General features: G+C 43.0%; 1 protein-coding gene across 1 annotated transcript; it reads left to right on the top strand.

Moving 5' to 3' along the window:
• The first annotated feature begins 655 nt into the window (after positions 1 to 655).
• Positions 656 to 21,230, top strand: LOC119195818 (aminopeptidase N-like). Its single transcript, XM_037451094.2, has 20 exons — positions 656 to 1,343; positions 3,325 to 3,467; positions 4,824 to 4,960; positions 5,030 to 5,150; positions 11,426 to 11,580; positions 12,008 to 12,121; positions 12,261 to 12,404; positions 12,513 to 12,578; positions 13,779 to 13,844; positions 13,960 to 14,108; positions 15,426 to 15,505; positions 15,907 to 16,040; positions 16,433 to 16,488; positions 16,611 to 16,758; positions 16,982 to 17,070; positions 17,757 to 17,867; positions 18,457 to 18,624; positions 18,745 to 18,882; positions 19,971 to 20,034; positions 20,520 to 21,230. The coding sequence occupies exons 1-20, from the start codon at positions 730 to 732 to the stop codon at positions 20,667 to 20,669; spliced, it is 2,847 nt and encodes a 948-aa protein (XP_037306991.2). The 5' UTR covers positions 656 to 729; the 3' UTR covers positions 20,670 to 21,230.
• The last annotated feature ends 3,063 nt before the right edge of the window (positions 21,231 to 24,293 follow it).

The raw sequence follows: 24,293 nt of genomic DNA, 5'->3' as shown, positions 1-24,293 counted from the left end.
CGTTTTGCCGACCGCAGCAGAGTGGGATAAACTGCAGAGGCTCGAGACCCTTCTAGACCCATGCAGGGAAATCAGTCTGTAACTTATCAAATAACATTGCTTTGATTATTTGAATAGTTAGGATTCAGGTGTAATTGCAAATAGTGATTAATCATGATGAATCCACTGAAAATTCTGATTAATTTGATTAACATTTTTAATCATTTGACAGCCCTAAAATATATATGAATGGAATTTGAGTGTGTGTGAAACCACACAGCTTTCTCACATGTCATGAACCTCAGCCCTAACAAGGCGAATGGAATGCGGATGTGCTTGATCGCTTCTCAACCTGGCTCCAGTCTCACTGCGATGATGACTCGCCTCTACCTTAGTGTTGCACTATGGTTGGTGTGCGTTTGATATTCTTGATCACCAGAAAAAGTTTCTTTTCCTGGAGTGAGGATTGTGCGTGTGTGATGGTTATGGAGGTTGCAATTCCCTGAGGTTTAAGTCAAGGCCAATGAAAAGTGCCCTCCCCCCACACTAAAACTCACTCTTTGCTCCTTTGGCAATGCCCAGGTTAATGCTTAATCTGTGCGCAGGCCCTTGATTGTTGAGGCCAAGCCCAGTTTATGGGTGGGAGGTTACTTAGATGTGAACAAACCAGAGGCACACCGTCTCTTCACACTCATCTCTTGCTGGTCATGCAACAGGACCTTTCTGGACTGACCATCGGTAGAGGCTAGCATGTCAAAAGCATCCGCCGTGTCCAAAGCTGCGGCCGGCACCTTTGTCGTCCTAACGGTCTCCGCCATTGCCGGCATCTTCACTATGGTCATTTTTTACAAGATAGAAATCTCTGAGATGAACGTAACTTCTCCTCCGACGATGCCATCCACCAGCACCACCACATTACCGCCCGTCTTGAGGCTGCCGAGGGACCTAATACCTCAAAGCTACGAGATCACCCTCCAGCTTGACTTCTACACCAAAATCGTCGAGGTGGTCAATGTCAACAGTCCCGACCAGACAAGGCTCTTCACCGGGAACTCCACTGTCAGCTTTCATTGTGTCCAGGGCACCAAGGCTATCTACCTTCACAGCAGTGACCTGAACATTTATGATGCGGTACTGATAAACAATAACAGTTATACGCAGATCAACGTGTCTTCTTCAATGAAGAGCCACTCATATCCAAGCAACTTCTTGGAGATCCAGTTGGAAGAGGCGTTAGAGGAAGGGGTGAACTACAATCTGTACCTGTCTTTCCAAGGAAAAATTAACCAAAGTCCTCACGCAATGTTTATAAGCCGGTACGTCGATGGTTCTCCAGTTTATGAAGGCGATCAAGACACAGAAAGGTAAGCAAAAACTATCACACGTTCAGTAACCCGTTACCAGATACTCCCAAAATTAAAATGCTGAAGCTATTCTGTTGAATAAGCCACTTGCTGCACTGTGCAAAACATCCCTGCAGGTGTTTCACTCAAACTGAAAGAACGCACAAGAAGTTTTTGTCTGATTATTTCAATAAACGGGTTTTACGTTTTTTGAAAAGATATTGTAGTCTACGGTCAATAAAGTAACTTCTGGATCCAATATATCATTGTATACAGTGGGTTGTTTCTTAAAGTCCTTTTTTGTTAGTTGCATTGGTTGACGGTGAATCACGGGATGTACTGTATTGAGCCATAATGTTCTTACACCTGTTTACATTGACCTGAGCGTTCCATGTTAAGGCGCACTCAATTAACTTGTGTGACTGTTATTTTTCATTTCAAGCTTGACAGCAAACATTTTTCATGTAAAAATTCTCCTAGATTTACATTTACCTTTACATTTGTCTGTTGCATAGCATGCAGGGACTATTTTCTCTAACCTACTGAAAAGGCTACAACTATTTTGTGCTGAAAGGCAGCTATTTACTTACTGTTTATAATGTAACAATGTTAAAGGCTGTGTGTCAGTGTCGTGAAGCTAGCGAGGCTGTCTCGTTAGACAGCCAGGTGACACTACGCGTGGGGCCGGACAACAACCCTTGTATACATTGTATACAGTACAGTCTCTCGTAACTTACTGCTTAAATATATATATTTAGTGTGTATTTGTCACTACTTAATTTTTCAGATTATCAAACTATCAGACTTTATATAAGACAAAGATCCTTTAATATAAATTTTCAAATGAGGATTTCATTCATGAATGTACTGTGATTAACAGTATTTTTGGGAAACCGTGGTTAAATCGGACTGGCCAAAGTCAGGCCTGATTACTGACTGTTGACTGTGAAGTTGCCTAAAAGATCTAAAGACAAATATAAAGAGATGAGAAACAAAGTAATGGACATTTATGTCTCTGGAAGGGGTGCGAAAGACACCCAACAACAATCTGTACCATCACTCACCTACGGACTTTGAGCTGCACTCCCTCTAACTCTGTGTGGGTTTATTTGTCATAAAGATTTGTTTGATGACCTGAAACAAATAAGTGTCACAAGTATGCAAACGCTGTGTTCTACCAGTGTTCGTCTACTTCACTCCAACAGGGACACAGGCTGCTGGTTATAGATTATTAGTAGACTGTTCACGCTGTTAATGTTTGTACCTACTCAGAAAAAAAGAAAGCAGATTTATCCACATAAATAACAATAACAATGCATATAACATTTGGAAGAAAAACGGCAACCACAGCAGAGCGCTTTCTCTCATGTCGGTAGAAGTAGAGCTAGTTCCCGTTAGCATTAGGCATGCAGCGTGTTTTGTCAGCTAACAAAACAGATAGCGCAAGTGCATAAAAACATATTTGTGTATATTCTATACACAATGCTGTATAGTCATTGAAACCCAAGTGAAACGTGTACATGAACCTGTTGGCTGTGGCCTTAACATACTTTTGACAGGCCTTTTACAATGCAATGAAATATAAAATCCGAAATGATTGATATAATGATTTATGAAGAAGTATTGCAACAGATGACACTTCTTTTGACTGTAAAAAAAAGAATAAAATCACATCTGCAATGTATTGAGACAGTCTGAATAAAAAGCAATGTGCGTCATGGCTTCAAACAAAGAGAACAGGCAGTTTTTCAGGAGGTGCATGCAGAGTTTATTCTTGATTTTAAAAAAGGGCTCAAAACGCATTGGTTTAATGGTTGAGGCTATGGTCCCACTTACTTACTGGATCTATTTGTCATGACAGGCCTCTGTTTCCACCTGCTTTTGAAATTCAGTGGTTTATATCCAATAAAGCCAATGCATATACATGGTTTTTTTGCATCCTCTGTTCCTGCAGTATTTACCCAATAAAGAAAGCTCAGCCTGTCTTTCTCTCTATTCATAGATTCCTCGTCGCCACCACGTTGGAGCCAACCTATGCCAGGAAAGTCTTTCCTTGCTTCGACGAACCCGACATGAAAGCAGTGTTCCATGTGACAATCATCCACAGGAAACACACCAAAGCTCTAGGGAATGCAGAAGTTCGAGGTTTGAATCCATACACTCCACTGTGGCTCATGTCTCTCACCAATGTCCATAGTCACCAATAGTGATGATCATTGTCGAACAATAGATATGAGGGGCCGTTTAGGACTTAACTACTGAGACACTCTCACACACACTACTGAGACACTCAACACTCTCACACACACTACTGAGACACTCAACACTCACACACACTACTGAGACACACTCACACACCGTAGCGGTTATATATACGATAGTATAACTAGGATGAGTGTTCATAACTTTTAATCTGAGACTGGTGTCTGTTTACCGGCTATTTTGCGAGCAGAGTTTAAATTCATAACCTTAATAAACTATACGTAAACTATACTGTATCCATAGTGTGCGCGCTTGTTGTACTGTCTATCATTGTGCAATAAAACTAACCGTGTCTTAATTAAAGGTCTTGTGGGGAGAGCGTCATGGAAACCGGCAGCAGGACATCAACTTCAAAGCGACTTCAAAGGATAATAATCGATTAAATAATACATTGAGCCATAAAAAAGGACAATATTTAGTGAGGTTGTAAATCAGGGGTGTCAAAGTCGTTTCAGGTTGGGGGGGGGGGGGTGGCGCGGACGTTACGGCCAGAAAGAGGGGGGGGGGGCGACAGTTTTCCCAGCGCAACTCCAATAAAGGAGGACAAATACGCGTTAGGGCATTGCAAATCAGCACTGTCCAACATCCCCCTAATACAAGTAGTCAATTTCACAGAAGTCTGGCCGAGAACAGGCTGCTGTCTGCGGCGTGAGATAAGGCGGACCGCCCGGTGCTGGGGGCATCAGATGGTCCCGTTAACTACACCTCACGTCTCCGACATCCTCCATGGAATTTTTTACGATGGCTGAATGTTATCAAACCGACTGCAGAAATGTTGCTTAAACACCTAATTTCTCGCCTGAAAACGTCCTAAAATGACATTCCGTCCCTTGAATATGGTAGTATTTATAAACTTGAAAGGGCGAGCTCGGACTTCAAGGCATATGAAGGAAGGGCGTATGATTGGCGCATTGCGCTGTTCAAAATCAGCGCTCTTTGCTTCCGCCTTCCGGTGTAACTGAGATTCTCTCACACTGTATACTGAGATGCTCTCACGTTGTATAGTGAGATGCTCTCACGCACTCTAGTGAGATGGCACGAGTGTCTCAGTAGTGTGTGTGAGAGTGTCTCAGTAGTGTGTATGAGAGTGTCTCGGTAGTGTGTGAGAGTGTCTCAGTAGTGTGTGTGAGAGTGTCTCAATAGTGTGTATGAGAGTGTCTCAGTAGTTAAGTCCTAAACGGCCCCTCATAAATAGATGTCCTTCCTCACACTTGTCCGCCTTGTCTCCCGCTCTCTCAGAATCCACTGATATCGACGACAACTTGATGGTGACTTGCTTTTACCCAACGCCCAAGATGTCAACGTACCTGTTTGCCTTCACAGTCTCAGAGTTCACATTTACCAATCTTTCAAGACCTGGCCATGTGGATATTAAAGTACGTGTCAAACATGTACAAAACATTTAGCAAAAGATCCTTTATCTGATATTTCTGTTTGTCCCACAGACGTATGCACGTCCTGACGCCATTAGAGCAGGTCATGCTCAGTATGCCACCAACATCACTGAAAAGATCCTCACGTTCTACGAGAGCTACTTTGAAATTAATTACCAACAGAAAAAGCTAAGTATGTCTTTGTTTGGATCTAATTATGATGGATGTATTGGCATGGGCGGTTCTGCATTGAATGGCACCCAGGGCGAGACCCCCTTTGAGCGCCCCCCCCTTCCAAAAAAAGTTCCCAAAATTCTGCATTTATATATATATATATTTTATTTTAACATAAGTGAGAGAAAATTACATTACACACTTAACAGAATCCAGTTACTGTTGCAACTAAAACAGGAAACACACATTTTACACATTTGCACAAAATATGTCAGTATAAGTTATGAGAACTTAAATGAATATACACTATATCCATTAATCTGCCAAAAACTTTTATTTCTGACTATACTATTGTAACGAGGTACGTGGGTCGGGCTCTGGACAAAAGGGACTTGAGGCCGGGGTCGTGGTTACAATAGGTATTTTTATTTTTCCTCTCGCACTGCGCCGGCGTCTGGCTCACTCGGCAACCGTCCTTCTCGCTCGCCCCCGCCTTACTGTTCAAATGGGAGAGAGCACACACACACAATCATCGCCAGCTGATCGTTATTGTTTTCACCTGGCATTGTTCCCCGAGCCACTCCCCCTCTCTCCCCCCTGCAGCCGACCTGAAACCACGCCCGCCACCACAACTATACTTTCTCACAAAATATAGTTGTAGCAAATAGCAAATGTCCGACTTTGAAACTACCTACAGATTTGACAGGACCTAAAGTGAACCCCAAAAATGGAAACAAATAATAACTGAACTTGTGGTGCGTTACAATGTGCTTTGCAACAAAACTTTTACAAGAGATAGGAGTGAACCCCAAGCGCAGAGCGCAGCTTTATTGGGTAAGTACTAGAGATGAGCCGGATACTCGGTACGGATAAAGCCCTTTTGCAGAGTACGAGTATTATACGAATAATACGAGTCAATATCTGTGCTCGGATTCAATTAAAGTCCTCATCCACACATACTGTTTGTGTTGCTGTGTCCCGCTTGGCTCACTTACACACAGAACTCCTCTCTCCCTCCCTCAGTCACCAGGTTTGCAGGTCTTTCCCGATAAATTTAAACGATTTCTTCGCCTTTATTTTTTTTACTTCGGTTTGTTGTTCTTAACTACTCCAGGTAAACGTGGGGCTTGTTAAGACATGGTGCTTAAGAATGCGACTCGCGTTGCGTCTCTGCCTGTCGGTTTTTTTTTCAGTCGGCTCTAACCAGTTTTTTTTTTTTTTTACTTCACTCACTGACCTGTCTCTCTCGCTGTCTCTGTCTGTCTCTCTCTCTCTCTCATCAGTTTTTTTTTAATGTCTGCTGGCTCTCTTCACGCACTCAGTGTCGTTGACTAGTTGTGTTGAATAACTAAATATTAATATTACAAATTAAGCCACACACACACTTCCCCTCTCTCTCTCTCTCATGATCAGTGATAAGAATTAAGAAGGAATATTGTTTTAACCGCAGAAAGGCTTAATCCGACAATTTACGGGGTAAATCCTTCCTACTTCCGGGTTAGGCCCCGCCCATTTTCGGGGTATGCCCCGCCCAGTCTGAGTACAGATACAGATAATTCATATGGTTCAACAGATACAGATAATGCTGTACTCGCTCATCTCTAGTAACTACAAACAAGCCTCCCGATCTTCAAACCTCAGTATTCCGGGGACGGGGAGCGTCTGCTTGTGACAGAACCCCCCCCCCTTCTACAGGCGGCTCCGGAAGCCGAAGTTAGTCTTCTACGGGGGGGGCTACCCCGATGCCGCGGGCCGGGACATTCAGGGTGGGCCTGATGGAAGTCCGTGATGAGGTCAGGGTGTATGTCCGCGGCTGCACGCCAGGCTCTCTCCTCAGGGCCATAACCCTCCCAGTCTACGAGATGTTGGAGACCAGACTGGCGACAACGCAAATTTAATAGTGACCTGACCGTGTAGGTTACCCCGTCATCCAGGAGCGGTGGGGTTGGCGCCGGCAAGGAAACATGAACGGTCGGATTGATCCTGTAATGGGAGGGCAACTGTAACCGGTATGACACTGTGTTGATCTGTTTGATGATTTTAAATGGGCCGATGAAACTGGGACTTAGCTTCTTAGACAGGAGGCAGAGACGGATGTTCCGAGTGGAAAGCCACACGTCCTGCCCGGGTTGGAACCGGGGCGCTGGGCGGTGAATGCATCCACTGAAGGAGCTGAGCTCGGACCGCCGCGGGCACATAGGTCTTATTCCCGGGACACCCCTGAGGAATCGGGTCACCTGGCAAGGCCTGTTGTATCTGTCCCATGATATCCCACCTGATGGGGGCGATGATGTGCCGAGGTGGTAGGATTGGTCCCGGAGTGTCCTGGGAGGCCACAGATTCCTGGGGCCGGGAGAGTGCATCCGCCTTGCCATTTTTCGGGCCGGGTCTATAACTCCAAATGAAGTCAAAGCGGGTAAAAAACAGAGACCAGCGAGCTTGACGCGGATTTAGCCGTTTTGCCGACCCAAATTACGGTGGTCCATTAGCATCAGAAAGGGGTGTTTGGCTCCCTCTAGCCAATGCCGCCATTCCTCAAATGCCATTTTGACATCCAAGAGTTTCCCTACATCATAATTTCTTTCGACCAAGGTCAATTTGTGAGAGAAGAACGCGCACGGGTGTAGCTTTGCGGGCTTACCTTGGCGTTGTGAGAGGACGCCTCCCACTCCTGTCTCTGATGCATCCACCTCCACCACAAAGGGGAGGGCCGGATCCGGGTGCCTGAGGACCGGCGCTGAGGTGAACATGTCCTTCAGTTTCCTGAGGGCCGAAGCGGCAGCCTCATTCCACCTGAACTTCTTGGAGAACCCCTTGAATAGAGACGTTAGGGGTGCTGCAACGGAACCGAAATTGCGGACGAAGCGTCTGTAAAAGTTTGCAAAATCTAGGAACCGCTGGAGCTCCTTGACGGTCTGGGGCTCGGGCCAGTTCACTACTGCCTTGACCTTCCCCTTGTCCACCTGGACACCCTGGGGGGAGATTATGTATCCCAGAAATTGCACCTGTGTCTTGTGGAATTCACACTTCTCCAGCTTGACATACAGGTGGTTCTCAAGCAGTTTGTCGAGGACTTGGCGTACATGCCTGACATGCGCCTCCAGATCTGTGGAGTAGACCAGAATGTCAATATACAGTACACTATTACACTCCTGCCTATGAATTTACGAGTACTTCATTGACGAAAGCTTGGAACACTGACGGGGCATTGGCTAATCCAAAATGCATCACCCGATACTCGTAATGCCCTGTTACTGTATGAAACGCCGTTTTCCACTCGTCCCCGTCCCTGATGCGAATGAGGTTGTAGGCGCCGTTAGCGAGAGCCTCCTCCACATATTTTTCCATGGCCCGGGACTCTGGCAATGATAATGGGAAGATCCTACCTCGGGGTTGCGTAGCTCCTGGCACCAAGTCAATGGCGCAGTCCCATGGTCTGTGTGGTGGCAGGCACTCGGCGCTTGCCTTGCTGAACACCGCTGCAAGGTCTAGGTAGGCCGAGGGGACCTCTGGTGTGGCAGCAGTGGCTGTGCTCCTGATGGTGGCTGTTCTGAGGGGTTTTGTCAAACACTGAGAGACACACTTGTCACCCCAAAGGAGCAGTTCATTAGTGTTCCAAGAAATCTGTGGTTTATGAAAAGCCAGCCATGGCAGACCTAAGATTACATTATTCGATACATTGTCAATAACCAACAGGGATAATTCTTCAGAGTGGAGAACACCCACAACAAGGGTAACCGGGACGGTAACCTGTGAGATGAAGCCTGACCCAAGGGTTGATAATCGATAATGGTGGGGAACAGGGCAACGTAGCTAATTGAAGTTGTTGTACTAGACGTTGACTAATGAAATTCCCCGCAGACCCTGAGTCTATCAACTCAGGAACGGTTGACTGCCCTTTGCTCCTGATGATAGTGACCGGCACCAGGCATTGGTGCTGGGAGATGTTTGGACAGAGGAGCGTACTCACTTTCAGTGGCTGTTCCCTGGTCCGCCGATGGGGGCAGTTGTTCCGGTAGTGTCCAGCCTTTCCACAATAAAAGCACAAACACTCCATCCTTCATTGATCCCGTTCCACAGGGGACAGTTGAGTTTTTCTGAGCTGCATTGGTTCCCCCTCCGGGCCTGGGGTACCCTCGGGGACGCTGTGTGGGAGACCCCTTAGCAGGTGGTCATCACTGCCCCTGGACTCCTTCTCCTGCTTTCTCTCGCCCTTGCGACGGTCGAGTCGGTCGAGGCAGCCAGGCTGATGAGGTCCTCAAGGGTATTGCCCCAGTACCTGTTCACCAGTTCATCCTTAAGAGACTCGCTAAGGCCATGATAAAAGGTGGGCATCAGGGCAGAGTCCTTCCAACTGCTTTCTGTCGCCAAGGTCCTGAAGTCTATCGAAAAGTCAGACACTGGCCCTGGCGTGACTTCAGGAGGCGTCTCGCAGCCTCCTGCAGGCTAGTAGAGTGATCAAACACCTGTCTTAGCCATTGCATGAACCCCTCATGGTCGGAACAGACAGGTTCCTGTTGACCCCACACTGCCGTGGCCCACTCCACGGCTCTCTCTGTGAGCCTAGAGATGATAAATGCCACTTTAGCGCGATCTGACGCAAACTTCGGAGATTTCAGTTCAAATATCAAAGAGCACTGCGTCAGGAAACAAACGAGAGGTCAGTAACAACAGGCAAGAACAGGCAATCGGGAAACCACTCAGAATGTGGTGGAACATGCACAAGACTTCGCAAGGAGCTTTGGGGAGTCACAGGCTTAAATACAGGGCCGATCCTGATGAGTGACGAGCCCCAGGTGCGTCTGTAGGAGTGGTCGTGCCCACTCGGTGGGCTGATCCCAGATGGCACAAACCACTATGGCTCGAAACAGGGGGGTGACTGAGGTCCCGATCTTCGAACCTCAGTATTCCGGGGACGGGAATCGTCTGCTTGTGACACACATAATATGTTGAAATTACAAACCTTGTGTTTTTTTAATTAAAACCGAATTATTGTTGTATAAGCATTAAGCAACATAGCAAAAAGGCTAACAGACGAAAGAGTTACCCCACCAATTAATTTTAGCCCTTCATTCATGACACATGTACAGTATAATCATACAGAGAGAGAACGTAGTTGCATACCTTCATCTTTTGCTCGTTTCTCCTCGACCATTCCATTTGGGTGAACCAGAGGTGAACTCTCCCCCGCGTGCCCCTCCCTTTTCCCCTTCTCAAACACACAGCTTCCACCTCCAGCAAGCAGGGCGCCTGCAGCCGCAGGGGGCGCCGATCTGCCAATTCCCCACACAGTGAAACAATAAATGATAGAAAACTGCTCGTGCTGCCCCCCATAACCCATGAAAAAATGCCCCCCCGGGCGGCTGTGTTGGTACATTTTCATTAGAAGCTAGCAATAACATGTCTACTGTTTCCCTAAAATCAGGAATCAGGAAACGTTGCCATATGTCAGACATACAGCAGGTGAAATAAATATTGAACACACCATTTTCCTCAGTTTCCTAACGGCGCATTTCTGGTAGGATGATGAGCTAAGCCTAAGCCTAAGATGCACAAAATCAGCTATGGCGTATTGGGTGAAGCTAAAGGGATCCAGCCAACAGGCTGTCCGTCTTCACCGCCAAAATCAAAGCAGTAATCTTGGGGCTGCAGTGGCTAGAAGAGGTCAGGCCTGAGAGGGTAATTATCTGCTCAGACTCTGCCGCAGCCTTAAACAGCATTAAATCCAAATGATCAGCGCGAGAAGATCTAGGGCTGGAAATATCCCTGCTAATGCTGAAACTACAAAGACTGTGAGTTAGTGTACAAATGTGCTGGGTCTCAGCCCACGTAGGCATCGAGGGAAACAAGAGAGCAGACAGGATCGCGAAGAGAACGGTCAAGATCAGAGAAGAGGAAATAATGAACATTTCATTTGGGAAAGGGGAAGCGAAAGCGGTTATAGGAGAGGCGGTGAGGGAACAATGGCAACGGAAGTGAGACAACAACTAATCTTCATTTATACACAAGAACACCTGTACATCAGTGATCGGTGTCCACCATGTACAGGTGTTCTTGTGTATAAATGAATCCTTGTTGGCAGCATGGATAGTGCTCGTACAGGAAGTCATCATGATAACGGCTCTTAGTGCCCTTTAAGAACACTCTCCCTATAAAACCCTAATCTAACCAATGTTGCATCATCATCAATGAGGAAGGTGAGCTTTTCCAGCTGACTTAGCCTGTTACGGAGCAGGTTCAAGTCTATTGATACGTGCATTTTATAAATTCTCCATGTCTATATTCTTCTTCCAGCTCAAATTGCACTGCCAGACTTAAGAGCTCCAGCGATGGAAAATTGGGGACTAGTCACGTACCAGGAGGGACGCCTGCTCTATGAGGAGGGAGTGTCTTCACTGTTGCACAAGGAAGACATTGCCTCTATCATTGCACATGAATTGGCACATCAGGTTAGAATGATAATTGTTACCCTGATAGAAACTACAAAATATGACTGATAATAATGGACCACGGCCCAAATTCTTCTTACCATGTCACCATACATTGTTTTTTATTCAGGACCACTTTGGAACAGTTGTCTACATGTAAAGGCCCCCACTCCCTCACAGGAGAAAGAAACAAAGACTATATTTTGTGTCTCCTTGTAGTTGTTTGTTTCTTTTTGTTGTGTACGTCTCTTTGTGTCTGTGTAGTTATTTTTTACTTTTTGTAGATGAACACTTTTGTTGTCATTGTCTTTGTGTCCCTTTGCTGTTGTTCTGAGTTTTCTGAGTTTCTACCTTGTTGGTCCTTATCTAGAGTGACATTTTGTTGGTAAAGGTGACAACGCCCAGTAATGTCACTTCAGCTATCCGCATCTTCTGTTCTTGTTGACAGTGGTTTGGTAATCTGGTGACAATGAAATGGTGGAACGACGTTTGGCTTAACGAGGGCTTTGCCACATACTTCTCAATCCTTGCACTAGACGATGTGGAGCCTTCCTTTCAATTAGTAAGTTCAGTCCAAGCTTTAAATGAGGATTTTGTTTGTCGGTTGAAAAATACAAGTGAATAGAAAGTTTAAAACCAGAATGATCGTGTCTTTGTATCTTCATGCGATATGTCCTCTTGGCTCTTTTCGGCTTCCTCAGAAAGAATTGCACATCATGAGCAACCTCCACACCGCGTTTGAGCACGACGCTCTGGCCTCGTCCCACCCTCTCAGTCCTCCGCCGGAAAACATCCAGGGGACTTTTGAGATTGAAGGGATGTTTGATTCCATAACCTATTTTAAGGTAAACTAGCAATGAATACACATGATGTAGGATTTTTTATTTGCAGTCTCTAGTACCTGTGTGGTATGAATATGCCATTAATACATTTATTTGATGTTCACGCTGCAGGGAGCGGCTCTGCTGAGGATGCTGGCAGACATCGTGTCAGAAAGAACTTTCACCAAAGGAATCAAAGCAAGTAACTAGTAGTTTCCTCTGAGAAAAGGCTTCCTTTTTATATCTTCGCGGTTCCCCATGCAACGTGACTGAGCAGATAGGTGGAAAAGCAAAACACATCACCAACGTTCTCTAATTTGAATGCCTTAATTCGTGGTCTGAAAACAGTTGCTTCAAACTCTTAATCACTGAATCACATAGATCCTGCATGAAGTACAGCAAGCCTTCCGGTGTTTCAGAGAACTATTCAACAAACCCTGCTCAGAGCATGACTTTCTTTGCTTGCATGAAAACATGTATTTGTATGTAGAATTCATCCCATCAGGCTCCAAAAGATACCTGAAATGCTAAGGGTGGGCAGGTGCTCGCTTGCTAGCTACAATAACTTAGAAACGAGCCATGGTATTAGGTCATTAAGCCTCCAGCACATTCTGTTTCGAAAGGCTAGATGAGTTTTGCTGTGAATGGTTCTGGTTTGGTTGTGCAAAATATCATCATAATAAATAGCCCCCTTTCAGCACAAAATAGTTGTAGCCACCAAACGTTGTGTATCGCATTTCAGTAGTCTAGAGGAATAATAGTTCCCATACGTGCATGTAAACAGCATTGGGTCCCCCCATCTCATTCATTCACATCGCTCATAATGTTCATCTTAATTGTCCAGTTGTGAAAGCTCGCATTGCCTCAAAGGGATCATTTGTGGGATTTATGATGGTTTCCAGCGATCGACACCAAACTAAAAGCTAAAATGTCAACTAACGGTCGAGCAAAATCTAACGTGTTACTTTAAGTGCCCAGCGATATGGAACAATGGGTCAATGTGAACAGCAACTGTACATTATCGCTGAATAATGCACCCCGTGACTCACTATCAACCAATCAGAAATCTGGATTTCACCTACCTGGGTTTTATTGAACATTGTTTCACTTCATTCCAACATCTGCTTTTTAGAGAGAGAAACAGCCTCCTAATCTAAAATTTAGTACATTGGAGTTTCCACCACTTGAAACAAAATGCCAGGCATGTGCAGGACTGAGGAGAGCTCCCCAGCAGACCGGTCCATCAGATGTTTGGAGGCCTCCTGCCAGAAAAATGAGCCAAATATTTGTTCCTTTAATTTTTATTGGGATCTGCTGACTGTGGTTGTGTTTGGACCATTTCATCCAGCAGGATGAAACTATAACCACTCTCTGGATGTCTCTGTTTTCGTGTTACAGATGTACCTCTCAGACTTCAAGTACAATAGCACAGACCAGGACGACCTCTGGAAGTATATTCAAAAGGTAGTATTCAATTCTTACAACCTTGTTGATGATAGAAAGCAGAATTTAGATGCCAATGTCGATGCCCATCACTTTTATACTTTGAGATACAAACCGATTTGCACCCTATATGCAGGCCGTTAATGAGGACAATGATTACATTGACGTTGCCATGGTGATGAACGCCTGGACCAAACAAATTGGCTATCCTGTCATCACCATCAACACAACCAATGGAGAAATCTACCAGAAGCACTTCCTGTTCATTGACTCACCGAAATCTAAGTACGTGCAACGTGTTTATTGCTCGAGTGTACACGGTTAGGTTTGAGTCACATATATTTATTACACTCATTTATATGCAGAACAAATCATTGCCTAATAATCAGTATGTGTAGAACTTACTGATTTGTGTAGAACTAATTTATTGATCATGATAAAGTATTGAGTGACATCGTAACATTTTGTCTCAATTTCTCATTTACCCCACTGATTGCAAATAACAGTTTTTTGATAACAGACCACAACAAGCACAGTTTGAGTTCCTATGTGAATTCCAAACAATTTCCGATTCAAAAAAGTTGTATCATAAAAGTTTGTTTGCCTCAGAACATATTTTGTACATTCACAATTTTGTTGTGGTGCTAATTTCTTGTTTGGCCAATAAAAATACCTCAGCCCCACAGTAGTCTGTTGGTCCAAACGGCAAGTGCCACCCCCAGAATCTAAGTACGTGCTTCGTCGTTATTGCTCCAGTGTACACGGTTAGGTTTGGGTCACATATATTTATTACACTCATGTATATGCAGACAACATATATTTACTATTTCTGAGATTCTACCCCAAAAGTGGTTTCAAGATAACGCCTTCCCCCCTGGTATTCACGGGAGTTTAACATCTGGGACCTCTCAGTGAGGATGGGTTTAAAGTAGATGACCTTCACCGTCTTTCCAAAGGCCAAAATTCATATTCTCTCCAGTGACTTCATACCTTGACAATGTTTAACAACCCCATGAAATCACTGCAACGAATCACAGTAAATCATGTCTTTGGCCATGTGGAATGTTTTGAACCATTATGTTGTAACTATGCTCTCCATGACACTGCAATGGTGAGTGTATTATTGTTGAACCTGATGCCGTTTTGAGTTGTTCTGCCCAGACCCAGAACACAACGGCTCTAGTTTCTGGCAATTCAGTTCAATATCAAATATCACAAATGGGCCTCCGAGGCCTTTACAATCTGTACACATATTGTGTATTGGGACCCTCACACTGCCACATAAAACTTTAATAATAAAAAAAAGAAATATGCCCGAGGGAGAAACAGAGGAGAATAACTCAATCAAGGTCGATAACAGAGCTTCAACACATTCAACACATGTGACATAAATGTACGATAAGTCTTATTGGTTGTAGTAGTAGCAGGAGATTTAATGTAATGCGCCATCTGAAATTCATTGTGTCACCTCTTATTGAAAAGGCTTGAGATTGTTATTTGGACTTTTTGTTGCTCAGTTTAAAAGCTGAAAATTGATTTAGTGGAAAATCAGCTTCTGGTACTAATTATACCTTGTTTTTCTATTCTTTTCTGCATGTTTAGTCTTTGGTGGGAGATCCCGATCAGAGTCATGTCAAATGCACCCAAATCTTCTCCTATCTGGTTAAGATCCAGTGATAAATGTAAGTGAATGCACCATACTTAGTACAGCTTTGTTAGACATCTTCCTCGTTTCATCAGGGAATATAAAACTACATTGTTGAATACCTTAACTCAGCAATGTGGTGGTCTTTGATAGAATACAAAGACCAGAAAGCAGAAAACAGAACAGATGACGCTTGACCCACAGCATACGTTCATATTTTTCCTGTGCAATTGTGGGGGCTGCTGTGTCTCAGTGATGGAGCGGATTTTCCTTCAATAAGAGGGTCTGTGGTTTGATACCAGAATCCACTAGTACATGTTGAAGTCTACAAGTCTACATCCTGTAGGCTGCTCTTGCTCTGTGTGAATGACTATGAATAGATGAATCACATGTCGTATTGTAGCACTTGAAGTGAAGCCTTTATCCTTTATTTTACAGTACAGAAAGATGAATTCATCTCTAGGAAGGGAGAGTGGATCCTGGCAAACGTCAACTGTACTGGATACTACAGAGTCAATTACAATTCAGAAAACTGGGAACGTCTCCTGACTCAGCTGCAGACAAACCCTGAAGTGAGCACCAAGCCCCCAAAACTGTTTTTATTAGACAACTGATTGCCCCTGAGGGCCCTCGCTTGATGTTATTGACAATTGGCAGATTAAATGAAATCTTGGCTCATTTATCCTAATTTAGACCATCCATTGTCATCTCCATACCGTACAGGTATGCTGGGTAAACTGTAATCTACTACAGTTCGGTGTATATATGACTGAAATGATTTGGTTCAAAGCCTTTTTTGGCATTTTCCTTATGCTACTCTGAGTCATTTTTTATGATGCTGTTGGTAGAATTACTTATTACAGTTGTAGATGGTTATAGCACTTGTTGTAAGTCGCTTTGGATCAAGAGTCAGCTACATGAAGTGTAGATGTCTTTGTAAACTGTCCCATAATCTTTTTTTTAGAAAATCCCACTGATGAACCGGGGGCAGCTTATTGATGATGCATTTAACTTAGCCAGGTAATGACTTCTACAAATCAAAGTTTTATGGATCATGTGTGTTGTAAGACGTGGCTGAAACAAGGTCATGGAGGTGGCTCATTTGACTTCTTGGTGTCGCCAACTCAATGTGTTTCCTTTAGGGGCAAACTCGTTGAAGTAGCCCTGGCCCTGAATTCAACGTGCTTCCTTCGGAGTGAGACAGAGTTTCTTCCCTGGAAGCTAGCAGTCAAGAACCTCGAGTTCTTTGTGCTCATGTTTGACCGCTCCGAGGTGAACGGACCCATGCAGGCATGTGCTGTTAAAACCTCCTTCTGATACTTGTGGTATTCAAAAAGAAAAAGCTATCTTGTTCTGCTTCCACTGAATTGAGTCATTTTGGATTGGATTGAACAAACGCAAGGGATGGCCTGCGGCCAGTTTTGTTCATCGCATATCATAAACACATGCAGCAAAAAGAGATATTTCTCTGTGTGTTCCTGTAACTTTGTTATGAAACTGTCACTTCCTGCAGGCGTACCTGCGCCAACAGGTCAAGGGCCTGTACAACTTCTTCCGTAACTACACAGACAATTCCACAGTCCCGGAGGATCACTCATCACAGTAAGGAAAGATGCCCTTTGTTCCCTCCCCAACAGGTTTACAGTTCTACAAAGTCTCAGGACAATGTAGAACAGACTTACACAACATCATCATTACACGCCGTAGTCACAACGTCGGCCAGTACGTAGTGTGTGCTTGTAGAAAACTGCTTCTCAAAAAGGCTGGTTGAATAATTGATTGAGTTCTGATAAGTCTTTTACACACTGGGGAGTTTATGTGCAAATAATTTACATGTTATTGTAATTTTAGGAGCTTTTCTTTGATAAGTGCGTGAGAACATGAAAATCTTGGAGTGAGAAATATGTTCATTTTTCTGAGCTGTCGGACGGCCCTTTGAAGCAGGGAATCGACCCCATCATGTTCCTTTTTTCAAAGCCGCAAGACTCCATTGACAAAAATAGCCAAATATAGGAGTACACACTCATTCCTACGTTAATCAATCTGAACAAAACGGTCCAGTTATTTTTCAAATTTAGCATTACATTCAGAAATGCTAATATTGCTCGTTACCAAATTATGTTGTATCTCATTCTTGGCATTGGAGATGGTAAAATATGTCAAAACAAGGTTTTTTCAAAGAGTTGAATAGAATCTTAGTTTCCTTCCAAGCAGACTTCATCATTATATTTGCCACCATGTAGTACTTGTACACTTATATATGAAATGAAATTGTGCTTCCTTCCAAGGCACAACCAGATCCTCGCCATAGAGGTGGCGTGTTCCAATGGACTCCCAGAATGCTTAGAGATGGCGACAAACATGTTTGCGGTCTGGATGGACAGCAACGGCACAAACCAGTACGACACTACTGAATAAGCATTTTTATTTGAATATTACATCCTACCTTAAACATTGTGAAAGAACTGAACTTGCCTGTAATAACTTTCATATGTTTACTCTCCAGCTATGATTTAGTGAAGGTCGGCGGGGAATGCATGACCAGGCGCACTATTTCCCGAACTGACCACAAGGAACAGCATAATGTTCGGGAAATAGAGCGCCTGGTCATGCATTCCCCGCCGAGTGCAGCTTTGAAGATACATACCACAAAGAGTGGTACAAGCAGCCAGAAATAATGAACAGAAAAAAAGTGATTCAATGACTTCTACTGTTTACACATTCTTTCTATCTTTGTGGGATGCAGATGCAACTTTAAAACAGAGACAACACACCTCATTCAAGAACATATTAGAATTATTATCTTCTATATGTATTATCGTCCTATGTGAATAAAGTGAGGGAATGCTTCTCGCATGAAGTCCATTGACGCTTTATCAAACGCGTAAACTCCATCCACGGACGTGATTACACACCTACCCGAGAACGAGACATGAGACGCTCCTCTCAAGTTGGGAAAAACAAGGTGTGTGTGTGCATGTGATGCAGAATCCACCCCAACCTGCGCTCTGTGATCTACTGCCAAGCCTTGGCCGCCGGTGGGAAAGAAGAGTGGGATTTTGCCTGGGACAAGTTTCAAAGCGCCAGCGACACCTCGGAAAAGGAACAGCTGCGGCAGGCTTTGTCCTGCACCAAGAAGATCTGGCTGCTTAACAGGTGAAATGTGTCACAATGGTTTTACCATCAATGACTGCGTGTTTGTGTGGACACGCCTCTTACAAGGTGAATCTCAGCCACAATGTCTTAACAAAGTGAAGATCCTTCTTTATCTTGCAGATACCTGGAATACACTTTGAACCCTGAGAAGATTCGTCGGATGGATGTTGGTCCCACTATTCGCGACATAGCTCAGAACGTGGCGGGACAAGCGCTGGCCTGGAACTTCATCAGAGCGCACTGGGCGTACGTCCAGTGGTAGGCTGCTTTTTGGACTTTGTCAACTTCCTCTGATATTGATTCAATTTCTGAGTCATGACAGAGTAGCATCTGAGATTGTGTAGTTGGGTTTCACCACTATGAACCTGAAAAGGAAAACAGGAGGCTAATGTTCAAATGTAGCCATTTCAGTCCTGGGAGATTTATCAGAAAATGACATAGTTTACACTAGAGAACATGCTTGTGAAGGTGGAGACATGTTAGGAACATGTTGGTTGAGCCCCAGCACACACCGAACAACATTAGCCTTCATTACAAATGTAGATCTAATGGTCACTTAATGTCTCACTTGTGGCAGTTTAGCTTCTAAATGCTCCACTGTGTTCACCAGCTAGTGCTTAGCAGGTAGTCTATAGGAGCTAAACAAGGTTAAAATGATCTAAAGAAGAAAGTTGTGAGGATATTCTGTGGCTCAGTAAAAGTCCAAAAGTCCATAGTTATAGACACAACATCAAACACGTCTAAGAAATTGTTAGCTTCAATCCACATTTGTTGGCGTTGAGCCTTTACTTACTAACCGTAATCAGCCACAAAGTCTAACTTAGAAAATTAAAAACTTCATCCAAAATATGTGAATGTAAAAAAGAGACCTTTTTAAATGCAACTTTTCATTTTGGAAGGTTGGCTCGCTGGGCCGCTGTCAGCGACGTGCGGTCGAGTCACTCGAATAAAGGCTCAGCCATAAAAGAAAGCAACTATAATAAACGGTGGCTTGTAAAAAGCCTTACACGGTGTCATCAAGTACGAAGGTCTCGTTATTCAATCAGTGCTTATCACTTATCCCCCACCGCTTGTGCCGTTACCAGAAGCCTTAGTGATCGGTATCATTGTTTAAATACATATAACGAACAGCGCTTAGTTTCATGAGCACACACTGGCACCTGAGACTGATTTAAATTAAGTAAGGAGCACGATCAAAATAATCTTCCCTGCATTACAGTCTGCCTTATGAAGGCTGCGAGGTTCCGCTTGTGTTCAAGATACTTGTTGACTCAACTGCTTTCTTTTTGTTTTTGAACTCCAATAAAAACTGTCTCTAATACTTTGTCCACCCTGCTTGTCTCCAGGGACTCAATCATGCTGGTGAAGGCAGTGACCCGCAGGTTCTCCACACCATTTGAACTGGCCGAGGTAATTTTTATGGATGTTTTCATCATGTCAATATGATAATACTGCCGTGCAGTGACGTCAAGGGGAGGCTCCTCTTTCCAGTAACATAAATTATTACCAATTATTGATTATTACCAATGAGGGAGGTGATACACCCTGATATCTAATCTCAAGTCTCTCTGTCATTGTGACTGTATGAGGAAGGAGACAAAATCCCCATAGTTCTCTAACTACTAATCTGTGTCCTCAGCAAAATCCACTCAAACAGGAGAAAATTCTATCCTAGAATAAATACACATATATTTCATATATTTTGAAAACCTGCAGAAGGTTTCTCTGGGACACAGGTCTGCTAATATAACTATTTATACCTGGCTCTGAACCCAATTTGGATATACTTTCTGAAATTCTGGCAGAATATATTTGCTGCCTTACAGTTCCTGATGTAGTAGACTGAAAATTGGGTTTCTACTATATATATCTAACATCTGTTTGTGTATCTGCAGCTGGAGCGTTTTGGGGAAGAGTATCCCCTGGGTGCTGCCACCATGGCAGTGCAGCAGGCCATCGAGCAAACCCAGGTCAACATCCAGTGGGTCAGCGAAAACAAAGACAGCGTCCTGGAGTGGTTCGAGAACTTTGTAGAGAGGTTTTAGATTCTTTTAGTGCCTCACAGATCAGCGGGCAGACCTTCCTCCTCAACTAAACCCACCCGAACCGATGGCAGTCCTACCCCAAAACAACTGGATCACCCCAGACTGGAGAGTAACCAACCAATAGTACATTTAATTCCTCCAGTAAAGACGACTGATCCATAGTGTTGTGCAGAGACGTGTGGCACGTGGCAAGTGAAGAGTAGTGTAAAAAGAGATCCACTGTTTATACACTGTATTATACCATACATTATTGCTATTACAACAGTCGAGTGACCAGATTTCTGCTGCTATAACCCTCTGTGTTAGGGATGTATTCTTGAAAATGTTAAACAAAAATTGATAACATGTATTTTTTCAAAATCCTTTAAAAATTGTATTTAAAATTGTATTTGGAAGACAAGCACAGTGAAGTTGTTTTTCCCAAATTTGAGCCGAATGACAGATTCCTATGTCTATATGCATATCATACATGTTGTAATCAGGGAACCAAATCATCGGTATATGTTGCTAGAAGTTATTTAAAAAAAATAAAACATTTCCTTTCATCCAGTATGAACATAATACAGGTCGTATTCTCTGACTTCATGAGACATAATAACTAGATGATCCTAATAATAACAGTTAATTGAAGACCTACGATTGAATTCAATTACAACTAGAAAATGCATTTCCTGCTGAAAATACGTTGGAATGCAAGCTGAAAATTATTTGAAAAAGTTAAAGTACACAAATGAAACAAGCTGAATTTACTCTAAACATTGCTGAAAGAATAGAAAAAGCTGAAATACATTTAAAAATGGCTAAAAATACAGAAATGAGAAAAGCTGAAATGAATTTGAAAACACAGAAATAATAACAACTGAAATTAATTTAACCGTTGCTGAAAAAATAGAAATAGGAAAAGCTGAGAATTAAAAAAAAAAAAATTTTTTTTAATAATATAAGGTTTAGTACTATAGTGATACTAGTGGTACTAGCAGCAGTAGAAGAAGTAAGTACTAGTTTAACTAGTATTTGAAATCAATTGTGGTGCACCTATGGTTGAGGTACAGGAAATCATTTAGGCTTTTATTTTGAAATAATGGAATTGGGTGGGGGGGTTTCTCTCTTCTGGTCTTCTGATCACTCAAAGCGCCTTAACACTACATGACATCATTCACCCATTCACACACCAATGACAGGACCTACCATAAACAGTGGCACCTGCCCATCAGTAACTAACATTCACAGACTGTTGTCACAGCTAGAGGAACAATGGTGGGATTAAGTATCTTGCCCAAGGACACATTGACATGCAGGTTAGCCAGGCCTGGGATCAGACCGCCAACCCTCTGATTGGAGGACGGCCGCACTCCCCACTCACCCACAGTCGCCCTAAGCTAAGAAAACTAAAAAGTTATTAATTGATGGGCCTCAAATATTACAGTAAGAATTCCCTCCATGGGGGTTGAAATACTAGTAGTACTAGTAATATTAGTAGTAGTAAAAGTCATTTAGTAATAATACCAGTTGAAATACTAGAAGTACTACTAGAAGTACTAGAAATATTAGTAGTGGTTGTAGTACTATTTGAAAGAGCAATACGTATTCAACAAAACAGCTTTATCCTAAGCTTCATGGCTAAATTAGAGATAATCATTGGAGCTTTTATTTTGAAATGATGGTATTCGGTGAGTGGGTGGGGGATTGGGGGGTTGAGAGACAGTATACTGTATATTAATTAATAGGCCTCATCAAACATTACAGTAAGAACTCCCTCCATGGGGGTTGCTTTGAAATGATGAGAGAAGGTGGAGAGAAGGTGGAGAGAAGGAGGTCATGTCAGGGAGCTAATAAACTAATGAAACATAATTAGTGATTATGAAAAAACTATAATAGATATCAACAAGCTGTTTTTTTATAAAGTTGTTAAGACTTGTGTCAACATTTTAAAGTTTAAATGGTGACTTTAGCTGAAAGATTGGAAAAGCTGAAAAAGTTTAAAGTTGAAGAAGTTTTGAGAGGACTTGAAAATTGAATCCGTTGAAAACCATGTTAAAAAGGTTGATAATTTTAATTTATATTAATTAAATTATAAGAGCTAGAATGCATCAATGCATTCCAACAATAAAGATTAGAAGAAAAATACTTGGAATGCATCAATGCATTCCGACAACAAGGAACAAGACAATACGGGAAATCCAAGGACAGGCAGTGGCACAGGAGGCAAAGATGGATCTGATCCAGGGAATAGGCAGGCCTCGTAGTCGTGAGAAGGTTGAAGGTCGATACACGGAGGCTCACTGGTTCTAAAGGAATTCAGGAGCAGAGAAACTAAGGGATCAGCAGAGAAGCCTACTTGCAACACCTCACAACTGCGTCGGGTTGTTCTTATAGGTCTCCTCTCTCGTAGGTGTTCAGAATTCCGGTGATTGGCTCCGGAGGACGCGCCCTTCGGCACCCCCTTGTGGTCCCCTGCCGCCACGCTGGGGTTGAGACCTCACACCTGGCAACTGGTCAAGATAAAATATAAAAACATTTTGCAGCCCGGGTGTCATTTCTAAAATGTTGCACGTTCTAAAATCCTGCAGTTTTAGTACATTTAGCATTACCATATAAAAAAGAAACGTTTTATTAACAATTAGAGAGACATTCATGTAAATAAATGCAATCATTTTTCAAGGATAATGTTTGGGAGTAACAAAAAGTTCTTAAATAATGTAAATATTGTGTATTGCAGTGATGGGAAAGTTCACTTTCTACATGAACTAGTTCAAAGTTCAAATTTTAAAATGAACTAGTTCAGTTCATAGTTCAAACTTCAAAATATTTGAACTAAGTCCACAGTTCAAACTAGTTCAGTTCTTTTTTTCCATATGTTGCTGCAAGCTATTTTTTTTCAAAATTATTGCCAAAGCCCATATAGAACCACAGACAGCAATTATTTTATCAGTTTTAACACTGAAGCTATGCATCAGATTTCATCTTCATATCCAATTTCCACTCAAATGTTGCTGTCCATTCACTCCACACTAGCAGCAGCTGCAGCGTTCATCCCTACAGTACATTCTCAAACACATGCTGTTTGAATGGTCTTTTTAAAATAAGGAATAAAAACACAACAGTTATCATTAAGGTGCAAAGGTGTTTGCAAAGAAAGGTCAGATTCCTCCCATCCTCACCGACCTTGTCAGTAACTTCATAAAACTCATTTAAATTATTATTCGCTGCCTCTTTGCTACATGCTGCTGTCGCCTCCATCCATTTCTTTTTTTTTTTGATTACGCATGCGCGGTGCGACACTGGAGGCTGGTGCTGCCAGATTGGGTGTTTTTTCCGCTACTTATTAAGGCGCGTTTACAGTGTGTTTTCTATAAAAATTGGGCACCCTATTGAACGATGTTAACCTGAAAGAACGTGTCGTTCATGAACACCAGAATGAATGAGTTCACAGGCACGTTCATCAGGCATTAATACAGTACGTTCAGTTCACGTTCGCCCAAATTATGAACGAGTTTAATGAACGTGTTAAGGCACAACACTGGTGTATTGTGTAATATATTATTAATATACAGTATATAAGTTTGCAAATGGTGTAGAAATTACTTACAAGATGCCTGCTCACATATTTTATCTAAACTGATT

Source organism: Pungitius pungitius, chromosome 6 (genome assembly GCF_949316345.1).
Source record: "Pungitius pungitius chromosome 6, fPunPun2.1, whole genome shotgun sequence".
Taxonomy (NCBI): domain Eukaryota; kingdom Metazoa; phylum Chordata; class Actinopteri; order Perciformes; family Gasterosteidae; genus Pungitius; species Pungitius pungitius.
The sequence above is the reverse complement of the archived record's forward strand: the minus strand, read 5'-3'. Positions and strand labels throughout refer to the sequence as shown.